Source organism: Ascaphus truei, chromosome 5, assembly GCF_040206685.1.
Source record: "Ascaphus truei isolate aAscTru1 chromosome 5, aAscTru1.hap1, whole genome shotgun sequence".
Taxonomy (NCBI): Eukaryota; Metazoa; Chordata; class Amphibia; order Anura; family Ascaphidae; genus Ascaphus; species Ascaphus truei.
This window is the reverse complement of record NC_134487.1, coordinates 153,458,615-153,476,461: the sequence shown is the minus strand read 5'-3', so window position 1 is coordinate 153,476,461 and position 17,847 is coordinate 153,458,615. Positions and strand designations below refer to the sequence as shown.

General features: G+C 43.8%; 1 protein-coding gene across 6 annotated transcripts in view; it reads left to right on the top strand.

Moving 5' to 3' along the window:
• Window positions 1-17,847, top strand: part of ARHGAP26 (Rho GTPase activating protein 26) — a 547,512-nt gene that overhangs the window by 132,286 nt on the left and 397,379 nt on the right. For all 6 annotated transcript variants that reach the window (XM_075601056.1, XM_075601054.1, XM_075601057.1 and 3 more), the window contains exons 5-6: window positions 1,476-1,577; window positions 8,976-9,086. In XM_075601056.1, the coding sequence (XP_075457171.1) occupies window positions 1,476-1,577; window positions 8,976-9,086 (213 nt within the window). The remainder of the gene's footprint in view (window positions 1-1,475; window positions 1,578-8,975; window positions 9,087-17,847) is intronic.

Sequence of the window (17,847 nt, the reverse complement as noted above, 5' to 3'; positions counted from 1 at the left end):
TATCCGGATAGCCCTCTCAGGTTGTCCCTGTGGGTGCACTGCGACAAGGCATATTTTGGAGCAGGATCTTTTGTCATTTCCTTTTCCGCAAACCTCAGTGCACTGAGACGTGACAGATGTTGGCTCTCCTTCTCATTCCTCCCCGCCATGCTCCGCTATGGAGGATGGGTTGTTGAGTTGATTTAGTGTCAGCGCCTGTGGATGTAGCGATGTTACGTGCTTGTCACTTTTGCACACTACACATTTAATGTTTTCTTTACAGTCTTTGGCTATGTGAGTCGTGGAATTGCAGCAGCGGAAGCAAACTCCGAATTCTCCGAGTAACTTCTTGCGTTCCTCTAGGGACTTCATCCTGAACCCAAAGCACCTGTTAAGTGGGTGTGGCTTCTTGTGTATGGGACACTACCTGTTTGGGTCCCTTGGTTTCTCGTCTCCGGCGACCGACTGATCGGGAGTAGTTTGGGTCGTGGGAGACACGTCTGTGGACCGAGATGGGTGTTTGTGTGTTACCGTATCTCGCCACTGGTCTCTCATTCCTCAGGGTGCTTGCACTGTGTGTGGTCTGCGCACCCAAGATGAAACTGGGATCGTTCCTTGTCCTTGCCGCTTCGCGGATGAAGCTCAAGAACAGTGTCGTCACTTCCGGTCGCGGCACGGATCGTCGGTGCGTGTGTGGAGTACCCAGGAGTCCTCTTCCCCAGCAGCGTCACGTTGTGGGTGGTACAGCTCTTCGCGTTTTGCCTGTTAATTGGACCGGCTTCCTCAGGAGACTCCTGGGGAAGAGGACTCCTGGGTACTCCACACAAGGGTCATTTTTTTTCGTCAGAGCTGTACTATGTGTGTTTCTCTCTCCCCTTCTCGCTGAGGTATATCCCGTGGAGTTTAAAAGCCAGTGACACACATCTATCAGTATATTAATCTCAATTGCCTGAAAAACATCATCTTCTTGTGAGTAGGAATAACGCAGGAGCCAAGTTTTATAGAGACACTCCCAGCACTGTTTATACATCTGCACTTAGAGCCTTTTTTATGTTTTGTCTCCCTATGCTCCCCCTGGATCGTGTGATACAAGTTCTACTCTTTGGGGATAAGTGAAAACAACCCCACCAGAGGGTTGAAGCAGAGGGAGTATTACATTTATTTAAATTTTCCCTTGTGAGTCATTTCATTGCACTTCTAGATCACATCTTGTCACTTGATATATTGAGGACGTAGCGCCTTTTATACACCTTTTTGCTGCACAAGTGTTGGTTATACTGTACTGACAACAAATATGTTTTCTCTTTGCTTTGTGTTGAGTAACAGTAAATAATTTCACAATACTGTATGTAATTTATGCCCGATAACATATCCTTGGTTTGTGAGCTTGTTAGTCTTTAGTCTGGGCTGGTACTTGTTGAGTTGGTGTGAAGGTGTCTGGGCATTGCTATGCACGTCTATATTTGTGATTTGTTTGTTATGTCTTCTTTGTGCAGGAGGTGAAAAAGAAATATGACAAAGAAACGGAAAAATACTGCAGTGTCCTGGAAAAGCACATGAACTTGTCATCCAAGAAGAAAGAAGTTCATTTACAGGAGGTGAGGAGAGAGCATAGGTGGTGATGCTGTATATACTGTATGTATGGACTTGTAACCGGTTAACTAACCTTATTGTGTTGTGAGTTATACACATTGTATTTGTAGGGCAGTGTGACCCTCATTCAGTAAAAAGCTAAACCATTAACTCTTAAAGTGGCAATATATTCTTTGGTCATTTGGGCTCTATTGCACACAAATTAAAAATGAAAACCTTTTGTAAATATGCAGGCGCTTTGTGGTTTACTGAATGACTACAACCAAGGCAGCAATGTTGAATGGCCAGTCTTGACACTCTTAGAATAAAGCCGTCTGTTTCTGATTTATAGCCTGTACGGATTGTCAAAATGCTTTACTGTAGCATAAAATACAAGCGACAATAGAATGAATTCTGTAGCCCAGAGCAAGCTTGTGAGCAGTCTCCTAACCCCAAGTTCAAAGCTGGTGCATCCTCACCAGGAGGAGGATTTAGACGAGCAGTATCTCCACTTCCAGGCTGTCTCTCTGACCACTGAGTTCTGGTACGCAACAACAACAACTAAAAATCTGGCAGTTTTGGTCAATTTGCATCCACAGGAATGTATGTGCAGGACCACGAAGGTTTCAATTCATGAGCAGATACCACGCAAAGACATTTACAATGCCGAACACATGTTAAAACCTTTAACTGGTTCCTAAAGCCTTTTGTGTAAACCGTTATATATTTTTCTTCAGCCCTTACACTGTACATCTTGGGATGCCGTAGTTGACGAAATCCCTCCAACAACAACAAAAATATGAATGATGTTGACCATTCCAGGAGCCTTGATTTGTGATTGGAACTTCTATAATAATTTATTGTATGGGTGCAGCACGTGACAGACTCCCCTTTGTGGTAACAACTATGTGCAATCTAACACTTGGTATCTGATGCACAGGGAGATACAATGACTTGTCCGTGGTCAAAAGTGATGCTGGGATTTGAACTGGGTTCACCAGGCAGTTCCTACCTTGTATCTACTCCCCCAGCCAACTCAATCCTGTAGCATAAATAAACGTCATGTCGGTCATAGGTTATTGGGTACCATAGTTACACGGAGACAGTACCCATACAGCAAAGGCCTGATGGGTTACAAGGTGAAATGAAATCATGCTTCCTTTTTGTCTTGGATTAATTATACTAATTGCCACTCGACATTAAATGTGAATGATTTGTGTAAAAGCAGAAGACAGTCTGGGGCACTGGAGGGCAGACGTTGTATGCAGCGCACTTAGGAATGACAAGAAAAATGATGCTCAATAACTTTCTCCAGTCATTCGGATGCTTTACTTGATCAGTGATGTTGCTCCAGCGTAACACTACAAATACGTGTCTGGTATCAACATGGCATCAAATACTGCGTGTTGGCGCCATCTAGTGTAACTGTGGAAAAACACTTCGGATCTTGACGGTCTATTTCTAGTCAACATCTTGGTTGGTGCAGCATTTTTCAGTCACGGGAGAAGGGTGAGGAAATCCAACCCGGTATTGCGCTCTTACCTGTATTATTACTCACAATAGAATCATGGCATATTGCTAAATAATATGTGGAGTAGACAAATTTTCTGGCTGTGTTTACAAAATTTGTCAACCCTCTCCCTGGGACACCCCAGCCAGAGTTGTGGAATAACCAGCACATCTACGTAGCCCTCCCTGCCCGGCTCCCAAGGATTTTACATCCAATGTCTCTTTAATTGACTTACTCAATGTTGGGTCACCTGGTCAGGGTGCTGGATTTGTACAGCCTGAGCATTGATATACAATGATGGGCACCAGGAACTTTATTCACACACAAACAGCTTTATTAATCATCGATGGTCTCAATTACAACATATATACGTTACATATACATTATCTTGTATTTTCTCTCTAGTGTTCACTGCTTGTGTGTTCTGTATACTATTGCCTGGCTGCCCCAATCTCGGCCTGCTGGGGACGTGCTGAAGTTCTGCTGCTTATGTTACCGAAGTGATCCCTCTGTGATCCCTCTGTGATATAGCGTCAGTGGTGCTCCACCAACTTTGTGCCCCTTTCAGGCCTTGTACTACTCTCTCTGTCTACTGTCGGTATCCTCATCTCGGTACTGAATGCCATCTCATAGTCTTCTGGGTGAGAGTTGGCCATGGACCCTCCAGTTGGAATGATCCATTTATGCCTCAGAGCGTCAGCTTGTTGAACCCCTTTGAGGCATAGGCTTCCTCTATTTAAGCCATTCCTGGGGAAGCTATCCAAGTAGGACACTGTCCCCAACTATAGAATATATGACAAGGATCCCCATCATTGTTTTTGACTCCTCTATATTACTACCTATGTACACTATTCACAGTGAGGCCCCCACCTTCAACTCCTCTGGAGACCTGACCTAGAAACCTCTCCCCTCTAGATCTATATATTTCTTGCAATTACATCATCGCTAGGCAGAAAAGGGCGGGCTATGATTTTGCCTCGTCACCCAGCCCCATGGAATGGGGAAGGGGTGTTATTCTGTGTGGGCCGACACAGTCAACCCCTGAAGGCCATAGTAATCCCAAAAGGGGTTATACTTATAATAAATATAAAATATCCATATTCATATGCAAATATACCACAGAAGTATCATGCTGAAATGTCCTGTGGCTTGGGGCGTCTGCATATTTTTTCCCAATGCAGCTGTTGACTGTTTTTTCTTCTTCTTCTTTACAGCACAAGGCATTGTGTATCCCCCTCTAGCAGTGAAGTGGATTCACTTTTCTTCCTCAAAAAGAATTGGAAAAGGAAGAGCATGCCATCGGCAAATATGCATTTACTGGCATTAATAAACAAATGGCAAAGAAGTGTACTCAATTTTATGAACAAAAAGAAAGTAGTATAATATGATCTTCTATCACTGGAAAATCCATATGCAGGGGCCCTCGGTGTGTGTGCGGCGTCAATTCGCTCTTTACCGCGGGTCTTCTCCGGGTTGCGGGCCGATGACCAGATGCGCACTCGAAGGAAAGGACTAAATCAGCAATAACTCAATTCACTGCTCCTCTAGCCGCAGTAAAAGCTCATGGCAACAAGTGAAGGGGAGCTCTTTAAATACTCTGTGGCTAAAAGAGACTAATGAAGTGGGGAGAGGAGCTGAGAAACGCGTTCAGTTATTATTGGTGGTTGAGCTGAGGTCATTCCATTAGATTGTGCATCTACTGTAGGCATCAGCCCGGGACCGGAAGACAAGGTCCGCTGTGAAGTGTAACTAGACGCTGCACTTGGATTTTCCAAGATTTTTATAAAGCTCATATTCCACTATGCTCTTAGTTCTTGAAATGTGTCTGCATTTATTTGTCCTTGGTTTATTAATGCCCGTAAATACAGATTTTCCTGATGGCATGTGCGTCCTTTTCTAATTCTTTTTCAGGTTTCTATGTGGAGAAGAAAATAACCTTGTTTGGGAGCAGCAGACTTCCATGGATTTTCTGCTGGGATTGAATTAGCCATAAGACCCTGTTTAAGATCTACGAAGACCACTTTCTTTGGTGGGGCGGGGGAGGGAGTTTTAGTCTACAATGCCCACTTGTGTGTAGATACCTGCATACGTGTGTATGTATTTGGATATGAACGCTTGCTATATGCGAAAAATTTATTTCCTGCACTGTCATTGTTTTCACTTTTACTATTTTTCAATAATGTTACGGATTTGTTGGTGTTTTATAATATAGTCATCATCACTGAGTGCCTCAGTTAGGGGTTTTGGTTGAGTCTTGTGGGGTCTTATAGATTTTCCCCCTATAGCCACTTGGTTTGTTAACTTTTCTTCCTCACCTACACATGACTACTTTCTTGTGAGATCTTGCATTGCTACTTCCTTTGGTGTAACATACAGTGCTTTCTAGATTTATTTTTACATTTTAAAATGTTTTCCTCAGTGTAATTTTTTGCTTATTCTACCGAAAATGAAGACAACCTACTCCTAATTCACATTTTCTGAGTACATTAAGCAGTAAAGATTGTGGTATGTGGTTTTGCTGACTATATACAGATGTAGAAGACGTTATTGCATCCGCTGGCGTGTCAGCCCAGCCCCCTTTTTAGCATGCGGCTAATGGATGTCGATTGGTGGTTACTTTTGCTGGTGTGTTGTGTGTTTGTGTTACTCAATGCAATGCACCAGCGGAAGCAATAACGGCTGGTGTGTGTATATATAGAGAGAGAGAGAGAGAGACTGATTAAAGAAAAAAAAAATCTGTACGTTCTTGATTTTTCTTTCTTTGCTCATTTTAATTGTTTTTTTTTTATTCACCCTGACAAGATTATTTTGTTTTGGATGTGCCTCTGATTGACTTACACCGTATATGTTCAGAAGAAAATAATAATTTTTGAATATATATACCTACACACACACGCGCACATATACATACATATACTCACGCTCGCATATACATACATGCACGCACAAACATGCACGCGCGCATATACATGCACGCGCGCATATACATGCACGCGCGCATATACATGTACGCACGCATGTGTATGTATATATATACACACACACACACACACACACACACACACACACACACACGTTTTGTAGCATGCGCGGATCAAATCCATGTCAAATTGATTAATATTTGGTTGGCTTTTGGTCGCAACACCCGTGTCCATTTCTGTAAGAGTGCAGCGCTGCTCCTATCTTTTCCAAGTCACTTTTTGCATTACGCAGAAAAGAATGCGGTGCAGTACACTTGGCAGCTGCTGGTTCATGGGAGATTCCAGCTGTTCATCTCCCCGGGAACATTGTTCGCCCTTCGAGTGCAGTAGGTCTAATCCCCTATTAAATGATTGGCAAGCTGTCTGCATTCCTTCTGCCTGGAGTATGTTCCAGTGCACAGCAGAGCTCTTTGTCTGCGTGTGAATTCTTTCAATGCACATTGATTCACGTGAAGGCTCAGGGTTAGACTGAAAAGGAATTTTGATGAGGCTTCTTTTAATTCACAAGCAATGTACATCTGGGCAGCTGTTCGGACTAGTAAGCTCGCAGTGTCAGTGATCTAAACTCATATCTAGGCTTGGGTCATGTCTCTGCTTCAGTGGAAGCTAAAGTAAAAGGCACAGGAAGCAGTTGAGGAACTTTACCCTGAGCTTGTCAAACACAACTCAAAAAGTGACACTTCTAAACGCATTCCCTCATAGCTTGGTCAAATAAATATTTATCTTGCACTAATTGCCAGTCAATTTCCTTTTTTAGTCTAATAACATACTTTACAGTTCTGCTATTCTGTCAGTCTGTTTTGGAGAAAAATTATTTTTCAAATAATATTTTTTAAAACAAATGACTTTGTGAGCCACTCTTAATGCAACATAGTTTTCTTCATTAGATCTGAGCACTTGGCTACTAGTTCTAACAGAAGAAGTACATATCATATTCTCTAACTTGTATGTGTGGTGGTGGATAATCTGTTTTGTGATTTTGGTGTTTCCTCTATGTTTTATCTCGGCTATATGCCAAGTTGGATTGCACTTTTTAAGGAACGGAGAATGTGGTGCAATCCAGTATGGTAAAGCATTATATAACATGCATGACCGAGAGAACTATTCGTTTTTGACACTTGTTCTCTATTATGGTCTTGGAGGCCTCTCCCATTCATTGAAACAGCAAATAATGTGTTCCAGAGACTGTGTGTGTGTGTGTGTGTGTGTGTGTGTTATGGGGTGGGAGGTCTGGGAGGGCAGAACTCGAAGCAAGTCCTCCTATTATTAAACATAACTTCGGTTTCATACAAAATGCCATGTACATTTTGGAGACCTCCTTATAAAACCTAATGCGGATATCTGTTTTATTGCTAGCCGCATACTGTAAGTGGGCCTATAGCGTGGTGCAGTGCCGAAACACAACCATAGTGGCCTTTGTTTTTGGTTGTGGAGCAAAAATGAAACCGATTTTAAATTGGGTTGGATTATTCAGTCTAGTTCTGTGTGGTTTGCATGGGGGATTCATTGTTTTCAGGAAGGCTGCAAACTTCACTTAAGTAACCAGTTCCAATCTCATTTTGTAAACTTTCCCAAACACATATTGAGGGAATTAATTTTAGCATCCATGCAAAGGCGTTTAGTTTTGGCATCAGTAACTTATTATGTAGTTGCATCGTTGTCTGTAAGCTCTAACAACAAAATGAAATGTATATGCACTGTTACCTATATCAGCGGTGCGCAATCTGTGGGGCGCGACCCCCAGGGGGGGCGCGAGACTGCCGACGGGGGGCGCGGGGTTTACAGAGGCCCCGCGCGCTTCCCGAAGGCACTTAAATTAAGTGCCGGGGGAGCTGCAGGGCCTCTGTAAACCATACTTACCCGTGGCTCCGGCGGCTTCCTCCCGGCGTCGCCATGGCAACGCGGCGTCAAAATGACGCTGCGAGGTCATGTGCCGTCACGTTGCTATGGCAACGTGACGTCATTACGCCGGTGCGAGGGTAAGTTGGGGTTGGGGGGGGCGCGGGAGTGAGAGGACAGCCGGCAGGGGGGCGCAGGGAAAAAAGTTTGCGCCCCCCTGACCTATATGCACATAATATGCACTGTTACCTACAGTGTTCTTTAAAAGTGCTGGCGCTGACATCTAGTGGGGAAATATCAGAACATCTCACGGCTCATGCAGTCTCTAATATGATGATATCACATACACTGTAAATTCCAGTAAGGTAGATTGGCTAATTGGAGCAAATCTGACTGAATAGACCCTTATGCAGACTAACACATAATAAATATAGGCCAGCAGGGGAAAAACAACCATATACGAAGTTGGTATTGGATGTATAGCTCTAAATCGTGTGTGTGTGCGTGTGTGCACGCATTATATATTTTGGAAAGTTGTTTGTTCGCTATGCATTTTGTAACCAAATTTTGCATGATGGTTCCTGGGATCAAGAAACAGGTATTTGTTTGGAAATTGGATACATCTATTTAAAATTCTGAGTTATTACAATTTTATTAAGCAAGTCAGCTGGGTATGCACCAGGCACGTGACATCATACTGGTGACATCATAATGCACATAACCTGTTGGCAGATTGCTATAAAGTTTACATACACAGCAGGCAAAGCAAGAGAGGAAGGTCAGTTGGCATGTGAGGAGAAAGTAAGAATGCTGGCGGAGGAGAGGAAGGCGGAAAAAATTGGGGACATCATAAGGTATTAAAGGAAAGTAATGGGGGAGAGATGTGGTGGGGTGGGTGGGGAAGAAGTGGGTGAGAAGGGGGCGACGAGGTTTGTTGCTTACAATTCCCAAGCAATGCCGTGTACTTCCAGCGTGTGCGTTTAGGTATCCCCTGATTCTGTTGTAGACTAAAAACTAGGCAGTCGTGACCTTTTTGTTTCCAATTTTGCTTGTGAGCGACTGGCATCAAGAATTTCTTTTGCTTATCTTTTCAGGCCGACAGCCAAGTGGACCAGATGCGACAGCACTTCTATGAAGTGTCTCTGGAATATGTCTTGAAGGTCCATGAAGTCCAGGAGCGGAGGATGTTCGAGTTTGTGGAACCGGTAGGTATTACCACAGCTTTTGGATACCTTTTTCAACATCTAAGAGTTGCTGAACAGATATGGCATTTCAGCTTTTATTACTGTACAGCACTATTCCCACTTAGGTGCCGTGTTAAGAACGGTCACATAATTCAAGTAGCTGGTTGTCTAAGGGTTCATTACGATTCATGGAACGTAAAGCAAGAGAACATACAGACACTGTTTGCTGATTTTAACCTATACAGAGAACAAAATGTAATACAAACCTTTCTGTGCTGAATAACCTAAAGCCTGGCACACTGCAATGTGCAAACACTACACACGCATCACAGAGGAATTCATAAAGGAAGACCACTAAGAATCCGGGATGTGGACAGCACGGTACTAACTGCAAATATTTATAACAATGGCACCATCGTGATCCAAGGCAGCGAGCAGTCTGCAGGAACTTGAGAGTAACTTCCATGTGGAAAGTCCAAGCCAAAGTGAAAGAAAGGGCCAGCTTCTCCCCCCTCTCCCCTCCCCCCCCCCCACAGGCATCTGAGCAATACACAACATAAACCCAGTCCCAACCAGGAACACAGCCAGAAAAGATATCGCACCTTGTCCCAGGACATCATACCCAGCCCCCAACATCATCACGGACAGTTGATCATAGCTGAAGGGAGAATTTACACCATTTAAAGAGGACTCATTCAGAAAATAACCTTGAGATGAGCACTTAACAGCTAAGGGAAGACATTAGCAAAATAAAAATGAATACATGGCAACCATGCAGGATCTAAAAATACTATACTAACTCTGAAGCAAGACCACACACAGATCTGAGATGATTGTTTGTGTATATATGAGAGATCAACCCTAACACAATAAAAAAAAAACCTCCCAAGAAACTGAAAACCTGCCCACAAATACCACTCCCCTCTCTCCAATACCCAATTTCTATTCGGGGAAGCAGAGCGGAGAGCATACCTTTCATTCTACCAGCTGACCTTAATATGAATACATTATTGGATAGGAAGGGCAATCCAACCTCAATAACAAACACAACCAATTTAAGTTCTAGATTACATCTTCTTGATTCGATTCCTGCTCTTTGTACCAATATCATTTTGAACACCTAGTGAAATGTCGTCTTTTACTGAACGCCCGTTCAGTTCCTAAACACAAAATAGAAATTCGCAAAATCCTATCTGAGCATAAGCCAGATTACTATTTATTTTTTAATTTTTAACAGTCTTGGCTAAGGTTACGGACTTGAGTGAGGGTACAAACACCGTTTATACCCTCAATGCGGTGATTCCTCAAGAATACTCTGTCCTCCAAACCCCCAGAGTGATTGACAAAATGGGAGGAGTTGCTCTTATGTCATCTCAATTGTAATTTCTGGGCCAAAGGTTGAGAAACACTGCTATAAACAAAGGGGGCGCTGCTGCTCTGATCCTTCTCGGCCTGAGAACTGGCTTTCGACATAATTGATCACACTCTTGCTGACCAGACTTAAATCAGATTTTGGGTTTGGTTGAGAGGTAAAGTGATGGACTGGTTCCAGGCCTTTCTTCGTGACCTCAGTCAGAAAATCGCCCTCAAAGAGAATTCTTCAAACACAATCCCACTGATTTGTGGCGTCCTTCGGGGATCTGCCATCTCCCCGGTTCTAATCAATATATCTGGTAAAAACCATGGTCACATTATTTTGAGAAAACAAATTAAGTTCCATCAGCACGTGGTTGATATCCAGTTGATGTCGGACATCTCCAATGATCCTAATATCATGGTGAATGGTGTGAATAATTGCCTTAGTGACTTCTCTAATTGGATGGAATTGAACTGGCTACAACTTCATGCCTCTAAGTCAGAGCTGCCCCTGAGAGGCCCAAAAGCACAAACAGATGCTATGAGTAACGCCTTCAACAACCTAAAAATCAATAACTCTGTCATTCCAAGGACACAGAAGGTGAGAAGCTTTGTGTAACGCCTGTATGCCCGCAGACCTGGCCAGTCCCCAGTACTGAGGTGGGTAGGGTTAAAACGCACCCACAGCAGTGAGGGCGTGCCCGGAGTGTGGTAGTGCTTTGCCGGGCCTGTAGAAAGATGGTTAAAGTATACTTGCAACGCCTTGGGATATAGAGTTCGGATAGTGATGTCCGTGTGCCAGAGTCTAGGGCAATAGAGAGCAGAATAGTGATATCCGTAAGCCAGAGTCCAGGGATAACAGAAGTCAGCATGGTCGTGTCCGTAAGCAGGCTTCAAGGGCAGGAGAGAGCAGGGTAATCCAGTACAAAGCAGAGGTCAAGCCAGGGAGATCCAAGGGTAAGCAGGAGCAGGAACAAACGCTGAAAGACACAGGAGAGCCAAGCATAGGACTGCACACACAGAGGTTACGAGAAGTTATGTAGAGCAATGAGCTAGAGGACAGACTGGTTATAAAGGAGGGAACACCAATGGGAGAGAGAGCGGAGGAGCAGGGGGTGAAGTGAGAGGCAGCAGGGATAGGTGAGTCAGAGAGGAGGAGGAGACAGGTGAGTCAGAAAGGGAGATGGCTTGTACAGCATGGGAGGAGGAGCCAGAGATCTGGGAAGGCTTAGAAGAGGAGCGTGTGCGCGCGCCCTCTGTAAGGTTAGAGTGCGCGCGCACAGGCTGTGTCAAGAGGCGCGCGGAGCGCCACGCTGCGGGGGCACCCGCCGAGGGCGGGGAGAGAACCGGAGGTGAGTTTGCAGGAGGTAAGGGGACCGGAGCGGGAGCAGAGGGAGGCCGTGAACGGGGAGTACTGCAGAGGGAATCGGTAGTTTGAGAAGACGCGCGCGCCCTGCGGGGAAGGCGCAGAGAGACTGGGAGAGCGTCGGGCTGCCGCAGAGGGACGGATGCGGGAGGAAGAAGGGAGAACAGAACTGGGAAGCAAGGAAGGGATATCAGAGGCAGGAGGGAGTGCAGCGCCAGGGATACATGGAGGGGAAGGAATCCCCTGAACCGTCACACTTTGGAACTATTTTTGACAAAAACATAATTGATCAGCCTCATATTGCAGCTATTGTGAAAAACTGTTCCTTCCAAATCCATTGGTTGAGACAAATGAAACTGTTTCTCTCAAAAACAATCTATGGACAGTAGCACAGACCTTGGTGCTCTCCAGACTTTATTTAGCAAATTATCTTCTGATGGGTCTCCAAAACATAATATCAAAGCCCTGCAGTTGGTGCAAAACGCTACTGCCTGTCTTATAGCAGGTACCACATTGTGCCAGCTTTACAAGATCTGCCCTGGCTCCCAGTAGAGCAAAGGGTTTGTTTTAAGATCTTGACCCCTTACCTTTAAGGCTATCCATGGACTAGCGCCCCCCCACCCCCTCATTCTGAAGCAAGTTAGGTAAGGGAAACTCCCTTAATTGGATGCTCTAAACCAGTCCAGTGCAACCATTCATATTGGCATATCTTTGTTATATAAGCACTTGGCACATGGTATACATCATCCTAATGAAATGACATCAATGATATTCAAAGTTCTTGCATAAAAGAGGGAACAGCCATAACACAGCAACCACAGTAATAAAGGTGAGGGTGGGAAAAGCCATCTAACCTGTCCGGTGAGTGTGTAGCTCTACCCGGCGGTCCCGCAGTGGGTGGGCTAAGTATAACCTCCTGGAAACCCGACTTGAAGGATTAGTCTGTACTCACTTCTTTCTTCATCTGCGTTTGTATATCGCTGTGATTCCCTTGCTGGAGGACTGGATGGCCCACGTGCCCTATGGGACTCTTTGAAAAAGTCCCATAGGGACGAAACGCGTCAGAGGATCCTCCTCGTGTGCTTTTACCTGGGCTTGTAAGCCTAAATAAAGTAAATTTTTTTTGCTGCACCCTGCCTCCAGCCTTCATTCACAGCAGTGCTCGTCCAAATCCCTTTCCCCACCCCCTCATTCTGCACCTCCTCTCCTCAGTCCCCTCCCACCTCCCCTCCCCCATTCCCCCCCATTCCTCTTTACCTTCAGAACGGCCTAATCCGTAAAACCCCCAATCGGACTCTCAGATCTGCCATCACCCCTCAACTGATTTGAGCCTCGATTTTAAGGTCAATAAAGATGGTGGGAGAGATTTTCAAGAACTGCCCCAAGGCTGTGGAACAAGCTCTTTGCTGCTTTAAGAAATCAAAACAAAAACGGTGCAGACCGCTGCTTCTGGTTTAAGTAATAAATAATGATAGGTGAAAAACCATGTGATTAATATTCACTGATATTACTATTTGTGATACAATATCTATTAAAATAAATAATGCACAATAAGTGATAACCAATTAAAAATAAAATAAACCCCTTTACATAATTTGTTCCCAAATTCTTGCAGTGTAGAAATATTCAGAAAAAACTTGGGGAGCGCAGGTACCGAAAGGGGGAAAAGAAGAGCGGAAAAACACAATAGTGCAATCTTGTTTCTTCAATGTAGATAGTGTAGCAGTATAGAGAGTGCACACATTTTTAATTAGTTCTGATCTTGGCTGTCACATTAAATGGAGAATTGCAGCATGAACTTGTTGTAGAGATGTACTTGCACCTCTGTCCTAGAGGAGACCTGCATTTTGAAGAATTTGTTTGCCCATTGCAAGTGGCCCTGTCTCCTTAAGAAGTTGCTCTAAGAGGAGTTACTGTGATTAAGCGTGAAAAGCCCATAATATATCAGGATTTTTCAGGCTTGTGCTAATTGTGTCTTAATGGCAGGGCAATCATAGAGGATAGAGAATAATAAACATACTGTAGTGCAGAGATTCTCAAAACAGGATATCGGGCAAATACTGTATACTAGATCTTATGCACTCACATATTAGGTGCTCCGTGGTCTTGCTACCCACCCTTCCGCTTTGCGGTCCCTTCCATTTCCAGTCCTCATTAGCAGGCACCCTGGAGCTCAATATCTCGATTCTTATTATTTAGGATATAATAGTGTTTTTTCAACAATGGTTCCTAGGAACCCTGGGATTCTCCGGGCATCCCTAGAGGATTTCCTGCAAGTTTCAGGTCATTTTAAAATTGTACCAAATACAGAAAAATTTACAATGCATCCGATCTCAGACGCGCTATTAGAGAGAGTTGGGGTTCCTTACAATGCATCTGATCTCAGACTCTCTATTAGAGAGAGTTGGGGTTCCTTACAATGCATCTGATCTCAAACTCGCTATTAGAGAGGGTTGGAGTTCCTTACAATGCATCTGATCTCAGACGTGCTATTAGAGAGGGTTGGAGTTCTGCAGAATTTTACATCGTTTCTTAACCAAAAAAAGTTGAAACCACTGATATAGTACAATAGGTTTTGCCAAGGATTGGCTTCATCAGGGATCTATATCACCCTCCTGTCACCATTATATACCGTATGATAATCATTACTACTCAGATAAAAATAATGTACAATTACAAACAAATATTAATACAAATAAGCGATGTACAGTAATTGGGAGCTATATATAGACTATTAACTGTTCTTCATTAACATTGATTTGGAAATAATTTAATCATCACTAATCTCAAAATGCTCAGTTTAAAAAAAATAATGTATAATGTAAAAAGTAAAAAAAAAAATCAAAATATTAAAACGGTGCCAATATATATAAATATATAATGTTTTTTAAGGCTTACATGGTTAACATAGTGTTTAAAATCAAGTTGGTGGTTGTGATTTTTTTCCCACTTTATTTTAAATCTGGGCAATTGAAAATGTGCTAGAAGTAACGTCATACTGTAGTAGAGTACATGGGAGGTGATAAATTTGTGACCTTGAACAGAACTCCGATTTGGAGAGTAATTGCACTTACATAGTGTCACAGAAATTGAACTGTGCTGTTACTGCTCTTGAAATACTACCATCAACCCATTATTTGTTGAGCTGTTGGAAACCTGTTCAGCCTAGTTTCTGAAGCCATACATTAGTCCTTGGAGCTCCCTGATGTTTTATCGTAATTCGGTTAACTCCAAAGGAATAGACAACACTCTGGCAAAGGAGACATGAATTATATCCTAGCTACAATCAAGTAAAATAATTTGAAGAATGTCTTATTTTCTGTATTAATATTATCAGTGCTTTAACAGGTATTACGATTTAATCCCCCCCCCCTTCTCCCTCCCGAATTGAATGTTGTCTTTTTATGGGATACGGTTGGAGGTTTGTGCTACTAACCCGGTACTGTACTGTATTTAGCACTCTGTAAGCCATTCTTACATTAGTGATGGGTGTGTCTGTATATGTGTGTATCTGTATCTATATATATACACAGACATGTAGCCAACTTGATCTTACATTGCAGAATATCGGCGTTTCCATAGCTCCTGGCTACATCGGTACATAGACAGGGCTCAAAAAGCACTTAATATGTCTGGGAAGAGTGAAAAATGTGGGGTGACGTGGAGCTGAAAGATGGTGGTTGCTGCAGAACCTTTTCGGAAGCAGAGCGCTGCACCACCGCTTTGCTTGCCAAAGCCTTTCATAGTGATCTGCAAGTCATTGGGAAACATGACCGTGGTAATCAAAGTTTCTTTAGGCTGCGGCCAGGGTGATGGTGAGCGGGCGCTCGCGCTCAGTGCGATCAAACACATTTGCTGCAATGTGTTTGTCCAGCGTGAGCACGCATGTGTCCGTGAGCGCACGGCGCTCAGCTGCTTGCAGCGACAGTAAATTTGTTTCTGCCGCTCGCTGGCGCGCCCGCTGAGGGCGAACCAGCTCTGTGATGTCATGGCTGCACCCCCCGACACCCCCCTCGAGCACGCATCTGGCTGGCCACAAATCCCCCAAGCAAAATAAGCGCAGACCGCCAGCATGCTCTCATTCACCCTGGCTCCAGCCCTAGACCCGGGCCATGGGGCCTTCACCTGCGCGGAGGCTGAGGGAAAACGGGTGCTTTCCCTGGCCATAGTCGACGGGCTGTGGGGGGCGTTCCGGAGCTGGTTCGCCCTCATTGAACTGATTTCTTGCGTAACGCGCGCCCCCTCCTACCTCCGCGCGGTCTCCCACACCATGGACTCAGCCTTAGCCGCTGACGCCTTTTCTGCGTTGGCTGCCATCGTAGAGGAGTGGCCTTCCATGGTATACCGTGCAGGTAAGTAAAATGTATGCTGCGTTCCTTTATTTGTTAGCCACAGACTCTTAACTATAAGCTGTATGGGGGGGTAACTGCGATAGGCATTATCGGGTACCACTACTGCACGGAAACTCCCATTGACCTGAGCAAACGTTTCCGTGATGGGCACTATTATACGTCAATGAATGACCCCAAATGTATTATGCAGTAATAGGCATTTGGGCATACTTTTTAAAAACAATTGAGCATTTCTGAAGTTTTGAATCAGATGGAACATTTAAGGAAACGTTTCATGGTTAAGTGCATTCACTTTACTGAAAATTCATTACGTTAGAGAGTAGAGCTGCACTTTGAAAGCGCTATTGTAATCATGCTTGGCTAGATGTGTATTTGATCGGGCTAATGGTGTATTCTTTACGTGAATGTAGTTGAAGTAGGCTTTTAAGTGGCCTTGCAACAAATAGCTTTCCCTTAACATTACTCTTATGCATTATGAATGTTCTAATGATGGCTTCTGTAGTTATTTGGTATGTTCATGACTGCAGCCATTTATTAGTGGCATAAAAAGTAAGTATTTTCTGCCCTCACAAAAGTGGTTTTCTACCTATGAGAAGGATAGTGTCCTGTATGCTAGTAAGCGTTAGTGCTTCTCTTCCCCTGTCGGTGTCATTAAAGTTTTTTGCAGTTAGCATTGGCAGTCCAGGTCTGGTTTCTCATGCTGTGCACAGCTATTCTATTTTTCCGTATACCGATGAACCAAAGAAGGATTCACCATGTATATGAATAAATAAATAGCAGAGGCGCAAAGTTCAACCAAGACCAAAGTCCAAAAAGGGTATCTGCTTTGCCAAGGTAGCTGGAACCCACAGTTTACACAGGACTCCAGTAGGTTATCACAAATCTTGAAAGATCACTAGAGAAAATAAATAAAAATGATTAATCTGTTTACTAAGGTGACACGCACCAAATAGCTGAAATGCACAGAATGCGCCCGCACCCTCCTTGAACAGTCGCTGCAGTTCTTTCTCGCTGTCCGCTGGCTCCTCAGTCCTCAAGCGCCAGAGGGAAGTTTGCGCGCCGCGTCTCCCGCGATCTGAAGTCTCAGCGTTGCAGCTATGCAGTGCATGGTTTGAAGAAAGATCGCCACAGAGTCTACGGAACGCTGCAGATTCCAAATCGCAGCTCCAACCCTGTTGCGTTTCACCAATAGTTTGGCTTCTTCAGAGGTTTGGATATGGGTCTTGGGATTTCCCTTCTTATAGCCAAGGGGCGGACCTTATTGCATCACAAGCTGTGTATCAATTGCAATCGTAAGTGGCTACTAATGAAATCCCTAAATATGTGCAAATAGCAAAGAATGCTAGAATGCTATTTATGCATATTTTCTCTTTGACGGACTGAAATACCGTTGCTGGAGAGCAGCAAATTTCATCCAACCGTATTGAACTTTTTCTTCTTCATGACTCTTATTTGCCATTATCATCACTATATTAGGTGTGTATTGTTGGCACTTTTATCTGATCACAATTTCTTATATGGTTTTCTTTTGTATGAAGGCCTTGTTGCCTCTTCAAATTAAATTGTAAACTGTTTGGGGAAGGGCTTATTTTTGATTTTTCTCAAGTACGAGGAGTATAGCTAAAGTATTCTTGGGAAATGCTCGATTTCTTTGAAAAGATGAAATACATAAAGTTCAAAAGAAATCCAAGTTTTAGCTTCATTTTGG